This window comes from Bubalus kerabau, chromosome 9 (genome assembly GCF_029407905.1).
Source record: "Bubalus kerabau isolate K-KA32 ecotype Philippines breed swamp buffalo chromosome 9, PCC_UOA_SB_1v2, whole genome shotgun sequence".
Taxonomy (NCBI): domain Eukaryota; kingdom Metazoa; phylum Chordata; class Mammalia; order Artiodactyla; family Bovidae; genus Bubalus; species Bubalus kerabau.
In genome coordinates this window covers 89,536,440-89,545,799 of record NC_073632.1, presented here as the reverse complement: position 1 = coordinate 89,545,799, position 9,360 = coordinate 89,536,440, and the positions used below count along the sequence as shown (strand labels likewise).

The 9,360-nt window shown below is 46.1% G+C and overlaps 1 protein-coding gene and 2 long non-coding RNA genes across 34 annotated transcripts in view; 1 reads left to right on the top strand and 2 right to left on the bottom strand.

The window, feature by feature from the left end:
- Positions 1 to 420: 420 nt before the first annotated feature.
- On the bottom strand, positions 421 to 1,977 carry LOC129620104 (uncharacterized). Its single transcript, XR_008698380.1, has 2 exons — positions 1,718 to 1,977; positions 421 to 1,143 (listed from the first exon to the last, which is right to left on the bottom strand). It is a non-coding gene; the product is annotated as an uncharacterized LOC129620104 (long non-coding RNA).
- Positions 1,978 to 2,017: 40 nt separating this feature from the next.
- PLAGL1 (PLAG1 like zinc finger 1) overlaps positions 2,018 to 9,360 on the top strand; it is a 97,741-nt gene continuing 90,398 nt past the window's right edge. For 20 of the 30 annotated variants that reach the window (XR_008698374.1, XR_008698375.1, XR_008698373.1 and 17 more), the window contains exon 1: positions 7,958 to 8,998. Coding sequence is in view for 2 of the 30 variants with exons in the window: in XM_055535833.1 (XP_055391808.1) it covers positions 8,974 to 8,998 (25 nt within the window). In the remaining 28 variants the exon portion in view is untranslated. The other 10 variants (XM_055535833.1, XM_055535832.1, XM_055535843.1 and 7 more) reach the window with 10 other exon arrangements.
- On the bottom strand, positions 5,750 to 7,584 carry LOC129620103 (uncharacterized). 3 transcript variants are annotated; one of them, XR_008698378.1, is made up of 4 exons: positions 7,446 to 7,584; positions 6,951 to 7,014; positions 6,657 to 6,841; positions 5,750 to 5,887 (listed from the first exon to the last, which is right to left on the bottom strand). It is a non-coding gene; the product is annotated as an uncharacterized LOC129620103 (long non-coding RNA). The 3 variants fall into 3 exon arrangements; XR_008698379.1 differs by having other exon boundaries at positions 6,951 to 7,054; positions 7,446 to 7,510; XR_008698377.1 differs by lacking the exon at positions 7,446 to 7,584 and having other exon boundaries at positions 6,951 to 7,411.

Genomic DNA, 9,360 nt, shown 5'->3' with positions numbered 1-9,360 from the left:
CTTAATAGCATGGGCTAAAGAGCACGGACCCTGAGTCAGCTAGCCTGGGTAAACATTAAAACCTTAGCTTCATTAGAGCTACCATTTCATCCTGAGAATTTCTGAAAAAATTACCTATTCCTTGAAAGTTGCCTGTAGGCCCCCTCTCTCACTTCCTTTATTGAATTCGTTTCTGAAAGTCTTTGAAAGTTCACTTCCTGCATGATTGCTTCCCTGCCTGAGGGAGAGGCAGTGAACTTGACTTTCTTATCTAAAAGCGAACCTCCGTCCCCTACCCCCTCCAGAGTCACTGCAGGACTAACCAGTTGGAGGGGGTGGCACCAACAAGTTGCTTAGAGGCAGGTTTTATTTTCCGCCTCAACAAAATATTGCCTTTTGTTACATTAATGCAATAAAAACAAAGTTATGGCTTCAATCTCACAATTTAGAGGATTTAATGTCTTTGAACATTAAATTTTTGAACATTGAATTTTTTTTTTTTTCGTATTTCTTAGGTATAAAATCTTTTCCTGAGAAACAGGCAAGGAAAAGGATGTCCCTCTTCGTTCTTCCCTGTCACCACGCCCACCTCTTGCTGTTGTTTAGTCGCTAAATCGTGTCCCATTCTTTGTGACCCCATGGAGTGCAGTCTGCCAGGCTCTTCTGTCCATGGGATTCCCCAGGCAAGAATACTGGAGTGGGTTGCCATTTTTTTCTCCACACCTCTTACTTATGGTCCTTTTTCCTTTATTCTTTCCTTTTTGCTTTTGCTTCCTCTTAACATTTGATTTGCACATTTTACTGGTCAATAGTGACTGAAGAGTGAAGACAGGAAAAAAAATAGAGAAGGAAAACCTCTTTGCTATAGTGTCATTTTTTACAAGAATCACACCTATGGACTTAATAGACACCACCAAGTACCACATCATTAATTCTTTGCTGAATTCATTCATTCATTAAACAAATATATGGTTATATGTGTGGCACTATACTAGGCCCTTTTCTCATTCTACAAAAACAAGCTGTGGATCTAGGCATTATGTTTGGTTCTTCTGCTATAGAAACTTAATTTAAGAAAATAACTACTAGAATTTGATATCTTCTTTCTTCCCACTTTGCAAGACATGTGACTTCATGTATTTTTGTTAGTGTCTTCTCTTCTCCCTGAAGTGTAGGAAAAAGAGCCAAGGTTTAGGATCCAAGCAAAACTGGGTTCAAATCCCCATTATCTGTGTGAAAGTACACAAACTTACACAGTTTTGAGATTTTGTCTGTTAATGGAGGGTAACTACAATTAGAGCAAAGAGATGTGGTGATTCAATGAGATTCAAAAGTACGTAATTTTTCAATAAGTGCCTTATACAAGGAGACTTCCTTTCATTATACTGTTATCTTACTTTATAAGCCCTTTGCAGATAGTTTATAAATTCATTAATCTGAATTGCAGTAGTATTAATAATCGATAGAAAAAGTAAACACATAATGCTAGCAGAGCAAGCAAATGTATCACCTGAACACCTTTAAGTAAAGCCATTTATTGATTTTCCAACAGGGTACTTCACAGGCAGGCCGTGTAGTTTCAAGGGCAATCCATTTGCTGTTGTACTTAGCTGGGGAAATTTTGCCATGAAAATTCAGAAATACAGGTATTTCTGAGGCACTTTGCTCTCTCATGGAGGGAATTTCTTCTTTTCCTGCCCAAACGACAACTTATAGTGATATATTTACATATTACTACCTGAGGGGTGGAAAAACCGGGAAGTTGCAAGATGGCAGAACTGGCTTGTGTGTGACCGTGGGCCACGAGCAAGTTACATGGCTTTTCTGCGCTTGAAACTTTTGAGCTGTAAAATTGGCCTAACGTTTGTGCATGAATTAAGCACATGTGTACTTAAAACATCTGTCACATAATTGACAATCAGTGTCATTTCCTCCCCTCTCAGATCCACCTGACCGATTACAGAGAAATTGTCCCGACAAACAACACCTGTTGAGCGTTCCAGGCCCCCCATTCCAGGCTTTTCTCACCGTTTGCCTCATTTAATTCTTGCAACAAACTGAGCGTTTGACACGTTGAGTTAATGAGGCTTCAGCAATAGGCCCTCACTTCCTCGAGTCCCTCGCAAGGTCCTGCATCTAACAGAACACTCCTCCTCTCCCTGTTTTAAGTTTCAGGCCCCACAAATTCTGAATTCGCCCTGGACAGGGACCGTTTTCCTAATTTTGCAAAGGAGGGTAAACTAAATTGCCTAATAAGTGTTCATGCGCCCTCAATCGTGTGCGAATCTTTGTCGCCCCATGGACTGCAGCCCTGCAGGTTCCTCTGTCCATGGGATTTCCCAGGCAGGAATCCTGAAATGGATTGTAATTTCCAACTCTAGGGGAATCTTCTCGACCTAGGGATCCAACCCACGTCTCCTGCACTGGCAGGCGGGTTCTTCACCTCTGAGCCAAAGGGCATTCAGTTTTACAAAGAGGGGTAAAGTAAGTTGTCTAAGATAACACACTTTTAAGTAGTGGAGCAAGAATTGAACCGGAGTGGCCTGACCCAAGAGCTCGAGCTCTTAGCCACTGGAGGTGGTAACAATGGTGTCACTGGGAGAGGAGCAGAGTGGTCAAGGCCCCGGGCGGGAAACCAGCGCCCGCATCCCCCGGTGCGGCTACGCGGGGCAGGCCAGGGTCGGAGGGGATCACCCCGCTGAGCCTCCCCTCCCCTTCTTCCCCTTCCTCTTTTCCGCGCCGCCGAGCCGGAGCCGCGCCGCTCGCCCTGCGGCCGCCGGGCCCGACCCGGCCCGCTTCCCCCAAGCTGCCGGCGCCAGGCCGCGGGGTCCGGCTCGAGAACTTTGCAAGGAAGAGAAACTTGGCAGCCAGTCGGGAGGACAAGAAAGTGAGGCGCGGGGCGGGGGAGCGGCGCTCAGGTGGGCGCGCGGTGTGGCAGGTGCCCGGCGCGGGGTGCAGGCCGCCCGGAGGAGGCGGCTCCCACGTGCCGCGGGCGGCCGCCCTGGTGCAGCTCCGGGCGGTCTTCCTCTTCGCCTCTAGCCCGCGGCTCCTCGCTCGTGCGCGGGGCCGGGCGGGCGACGTTGACTGGGGAGCCGATGGCGCTGCCCACTCCCGCCCGGCCCGCCGTCCCCCCGCGGGGGTACGTTTTGGCGGGATCCAAGTTCAGGGTGCGCGGGGGCTGGGGGGCGGTGGGTGCGGCAGGTCTGCATTACCGCAGGGGAATCATTTCTGAACCACCCCAAACGTGAGAACCTCAAGTTCAAGCGTAGCCCTTCCCCCGAGAGACCGAGCTGTTGGCAAGAAAATGACCGAGTGAAGGCGAGGGAAGTCCCCACAGACTTCGGGAGAAAAGGGACCCTCGGCGACGCACGGAGCGGAATGATGGGGGCGGGGTGTCCTTGTTGGGTGGCGGGCGGGACACGCTGCCCGTGGCGACAGTGGCCATAGGGTTTGCAGGTGCGCAACTGAATTGTTGGTATCAGCGACTGGCGCCGGACTTGTGTGTGCGTGTGTGTGTGTGTGTATTGGGGGCGATGAGGAGGGCGGGGTACGAAAGGAAAACGACCCCCTGTGCTCGTTTCGTTTACCAAGTGTGAGGAGGTCCACAGGAGCCCCTTGTACTACTGAGAAAAACGAGTCAAGTGATAACTGTTGCAGCTACTTCACTGGGATTGCGCGTCTGTTTGGCCACTTCGATGGAAAGAAGTAACGCCGAATGTTCGGGGAGCACATATTGACCCAAGATTTACGTTGTCTGCTGCGGGGCTGCCTAACCGCAGGTGGTTCTCCTAAGCACCTGGAGAGTTTTTCAAAATTTATCCCTGTTGGGCCCACCGCAGAGGTCTTGAATCGCAAGTGAGAAGGCTCAAGTCCTGACCTGAGCATTTTTGTAAAAGTTTCCCCGGGGGATTTTGCTGGGGGTGCCTGCTTAGGAATCAGGAGGTAGAAGAACTGGACTCTACCATGTGGCGGGTTGAAGAAATTTTAGGCACAGTGTTTCTTCGTCTGTATAGTGGCCTCTAATAATTTATTCTAAAGATAAGTTAGTATAAGATGTGTGGGAGTGTGTTGAAAAGGGAGAAGTCAGAATAATACAAAATTCTGGTGCAGTGGGAACGAAGATGCATGCCCTTTAGTGATGTGCAGACTGAGAGGGGAGTGAAAGAATCACAAATGGCTATACCTGGAGAGGAAACGAGGGGTTTTGTTTTTAGGTAATCAGACAGTGTAACAGAGTTGGTGTAAATTGTAATTCAAAATCAGTACCACCTGGATGAAAGCAAGCAAGCTCCAGCCTGCTCCATCTGTGAAGGATGGTTTGAAAAACACACCACGTATCTTGCCTCTTCTCCAAACCCAAAGACATTAGATTATTTTCATTTAGGCAAATCAAGAGTCAGTAATCACCAATGTGTCCTATCTTGTGATAACCCCTACTGGCCAAGGCTGCATGTTTTTCTACTGCATGTGAGTTTCTGTTCCATTATTCAACAAATTTGTGTTGAGGACCTTCATGCTCAAAATACAAAGGGGAGTAAAACACTGTTTTTTGCCCTAGCCGTCTGTTTAGTGGAGGTAACTGATGTAAAAACAGGCCACAATATAACCTGGTTATGATGATAATATAGGTATAGAATGAGCAAAGTGTTCTGTGGCCCATAGGAAAGAGAAGCTCCATCAGCCTTGGCTAAGAGGCAACACTGAAATTGGTAAACAGCCCCCTTCTGCCAAAGCTTGAGAATTTAGGATTCTGTGTTCTTATTTTTCAATCTGATGAAATTCTCGTGTAATCATATGCTGACAGTCTAAAGCAGAAATGACTTTTGGTTTCATGATGACTCTTAAAAATTTACTAGGCTTTCTGTTATTTTACCTTTGTAAAAGTCTCAACTATGTCTAAAGTTAATTCAAGAAAGAGGTGGTTAAACGAAAAGAAAAAAATGTAAATGTGTCCTACATTCTTACTGAATATTTAGTTCCACTTACGTATTCAGATAAGGTCTTTTAATTACATGCACTTTTAAAGGGTATGCTTTTTTTTTGAGTGATTCTCATTGTGTTAATTAGGAAAGCTTAAAAATGATCTAATAAAGGGGCACAAAAGCAAAACTACTAGGAAAAGGAAAAGCTAGAAGGAGGAGGAGAAAGGAGTTTGACAAAATTGGAAGAAGGAGACAGGAGTAAGCACTTACTGGGTAAAGAGTCCAAAAGAAATGGGTGAATCAAACATGGCTGCCAGTTTCTTTGGGGATCTGCTGTCTTAGACATTTTGTTTATAGACCCTTAGTTTTCAATGTTATTTCAAAAACAGAGGGAGGCAGTCTAATGTGGTAGTTAAAGCACAGGCTAAAGAGCCCCAAGTTTGAATAATGCATTAGGTAGTGACCTTGGGCAAGGGCCTTAACTGGCTGTGTCTGCTCATTTGTAGAATGAAGATGTTAATATAAGCTCCAAGAGGCTTGTGAGGATTAACAGCTATGATGCTGTTAATCTGGACACCTGGCTGTGATAAAGCCTTGATCAGGAGTGGCCTCTGCTCTTGTTTCTCTCACCTAACGGAAGCTTAGTGAAAGCACTGAGAAACTGGGCAGATAGCTTCGTTCACCTTTCCAGTTGAAGACGCTGAAATTGAGAGGGGCTGACTTGCTAAAAGCATATAAGCTAATGGGTAGATGAGCTGAAGTGAGAAGCTGTGTCATTTGCAATTTAGTCCTGTGCCTTCATTCCTGCTCCACGCTGGTGCTGATTTCGATGATGGCTAAGGTTGATGCTCCCTGGAGTTTAAAGGGGTAGAGGCTGGAATCATTTCAGCTGTCCATGCACACTGTCACCCAGTGACTTTCCTGTGATTGTTGATTTCTATTGTTGATTACGTTTCTCTTCAGGGTTTATCAGTGGGAGCCCACTCCTGCATGGTGGTAAGGGGAGACAGTGGAAAGGCCATAAGGAAGTCACACGTGGAAGACCTTTCAAAGGGGGAACCCCTCTCTCCAACTTCCAGTAGTATGTTGTAATATTACTAGAAAAAAGTCAGCTTTATTGTTCAGTGACTTAACTGCTTTCATCTGCAACTGGGGGTTCTCATGCAGAATTTTTCCTATCATATCTCCTTTCACATACATGTCTGGTCTCTGAACACATGGGGAGAAGGGATGGTAGCTCTGTACAGAAAGCTCATACATGTGGGTCAGATTTTAATTAGAATGTTAATTGGTATTTTGCAGTGGTAAGGAATCTGCCTGCCAATACAGAAGATACAGGAGACAGCAGGTTCAATCTCTGGGTCGGGAAGATCCCCTGGAGGAGGAAATGGCAACCCACTCTAGTATTCTTGCCTGGAAAATTCCATGGACAGAGGCACCTGGAGGGCTACAGTCCATGGGGTTGCAAAGAGTTGGACACGACTGAGCGACTGAGCGCACACACAGTGGAAAAAGTATGACCAAGGATATATTATACCAGGATCCAGAAAAGTACAAAGGAGGAATGTTTCTGAGAATAGCCCCTCATTGTTGGTTCAGTTTTTCTTATAAAGAAGCAGACTTTATCTTCATAGATGACCTTTCCACTTTTAGGTACAGACGGCCCCCAATTTCATATCTTTCAATTCAGCATTGTTAACCTTCTCAATTGAGCAATTTAAAATATATGTGCCCAGAATAATGTTGGATGCTTACAGGTGATCCTGGAAGGTAGAAAGTCAACATTTAGCCTGGTGTGCAATTAATATAAATGCGGAGTAGGTGTGGTGCGGTCTCTTGAAGCGATCAGAAAGCTCTCAGAGTTTGAGAATTCTTCCTGGGGAGGGAGAGGAGACATGTCCTTGCTGTAGGGTGTGAATGGCCTTTTAAATCCCCTTCACCTGGGAAATACAGGAACAGTGGGTGGCATTGAGGATAGAGAGATGAAAGAGTAAAGGTACAAATACTTGACCCCCCAGAACCACCCTAGGTATCCCAAAAGGCGCTTACTTGCTGGGCAGCCTCCAGGACAGAAGAACATTAGTGGCAAAGCAAAGCTTCCTCTGCCAGGCCTCTGGAAATTCACAAAGCATGAGAGATGATTTCTTGAGTGGCTATGATAGACAGGAACTGTTTGTTGAAAAGTGTAGTCGCTCAGTCTTGTATGACTCTTTGTGACCCCATGGACTGTAGCCTGCCAGGCTCTTCATTCCATGGAATTCTCCAGGCAAGAATATTGAAGTGGGTTGCCATTTCCTTCTCCAAGGGATCTTCCCGACCCAGGGATTGAACCTGAGTCTTGTGCGTTGCAAGTAGATTCTGTACTGTCTGAGCCACCAGGGCAGACCCATTTGTTGAATACATTTGCTAAATGTATCATAAATGCCTGGAAAAGTTAGGGCTTCCCTGGTGGCTCAGATAGTAAAGTGTCTGCCTGCAATGTGGGAGACTGGGGTTCTATCCCTGGGTCAGGTAGATCCCCTGGAGAACGAAATGGCAACCCACTCCGGTACTCTTGCCTGGAAAGTTCCATGGACTGAGGAGACTGGTAGGCTATAGTCCATGGGGTCGCAAAGAGTTGGACACGACTGAGCTTTATTTCTCAGAATTAAGGTTAGGGATATTGGAGGGAAAGAGCAATTGGCCAAGATGGCGATAGTCAGGCTCTATCGCCCCATAGCCTCTTGCTCTTGCCCCACGTTTTGTAAATACATGGCTATGTAACAGCTGAGATCATTTATAGCACTGCGTATGTGCAATGCTCTGTATAAGCACCACCTGAAAAGCTCTAGTAGGCGAGTAGTCCAGTTGAGTAGAGTTCAGTAGCCTTGAGTTGGGCTGCGTTATGACTATATCTGCTGGGTCAACCACCAGAGAACACATCGTGAACAGTGAGATGGAACAAGACAGATGTGAATGCATGCATGCTAAGTCGCTTCAGTCATGTCTGACTCATGACCCCATGGACTGTAGCCCACCAGGTTCCTATGTCCATTGGATTCTCCAGGCAAGTATACTGGAGTGGGTGGCCATGCTCTCTTCCAGGGGATCTTCCTGACCCAGGGATTGAACCCGTCTCTCTTTTGTGTCCAGATTTGGCAGATTGGTTCTTTACCACTAATGCCACCTGGGAAGCCCAGGGATGTGAATAGTTTTATCAAAATATTAATATACACAGTTCTTCCCTATTATCAGGAATGGGGTTAAAAATCAGGAAGTCACAGGGTCTCTGGAAAAGGGAATGGGGAGGGAAAGTATCAGAAAAGAACTTTGATTGGGACCTTTATCTTGAGACACAAAGGCCCTTGAGTTTTGTTTGGAGGTTGGATGCACCTTAGCAGGACCTGTTGGTTTGAGTTGCACTAAGTTAACTCATGAGAATCTTAACACATCCCATTTTCAGATTATTAAGTTACATCTGAAAGATGAAAATGCCTAGCAGGTCCAATTACTTTTTTTCTGCCAGGTTTAGGCATTTTCATCATGGCAGGGGAAACCAATTAAAGGCTGGAGGGCTGCTCGTTGAGAAAAGAGAACAAAAGAGTTGACTGATTCAGTGCCAGTGTCACAGAGCCATTGAAGCCTGTGATATGCCCTTCACTTGTCCATGAACGGGGACTTCCCCGCTGGCAGGCTGGTCAGCCAACTTCCCCTTGCACATGGTGGAGATGCCTCACTTGATGAAATGCTCTTCAAGTTTCCTAGACTCGCATCACCACCAGCCTTTGCTTGTATGTATTACCCACTTGTCAGATGTTTATGATTTTGATTTATCTAGTTATGATCATCTCTCCCAAATTGGAGATCATTTCTCTTCGGGGAAAGACTAGTACTTTTGATACTATTTTGGCAACTACCCAGTTTTAGCTTCAATAGAGGTATGTGAATTTGGAGTCACTCTTCTCTGAGATAATCAAGTATTGGCTTGGCCTCAGCTTGGATCAACATCTGGTTGAAGGTACAACTGCAATAATAATAGGTTCCTTCAGGCATCAATTTGTGTGAGTCCACGAACCTGAGGACTTTGAGCTGAATGAAGAGAGAAGATGCATGTGGAGGTAAGGAATGGAGGGGAAATGTGGGGAGGGAAAGGGATGTGACGGTATTTGGCAAACACCTGCTCCCCCCTCCAAAAAAAACCCCCTTTATCCCAGGAACACTATTACCTAGCCTGGGCTTTTGGGGAGAGGGGCTAAAAGCATGAGCTGATGAAGCTAATTTTTGTGGGGTTTTTTTGGGAGGAGGACCAAAGGGCAAATAGTATCCTCAGCAGCTTGAAGGTTTGGAATTTTGGGGGTTTGTTGAGAGGTGGCACCTGGGTCAGGAAAGGGTACAGTTCTATGGGTAGCATACCTGAGGATCTGGTGCTGGGGTGTGCCCTCCTCCTGCCATGGATGAGATAGACCTTGGCCAGGGACAC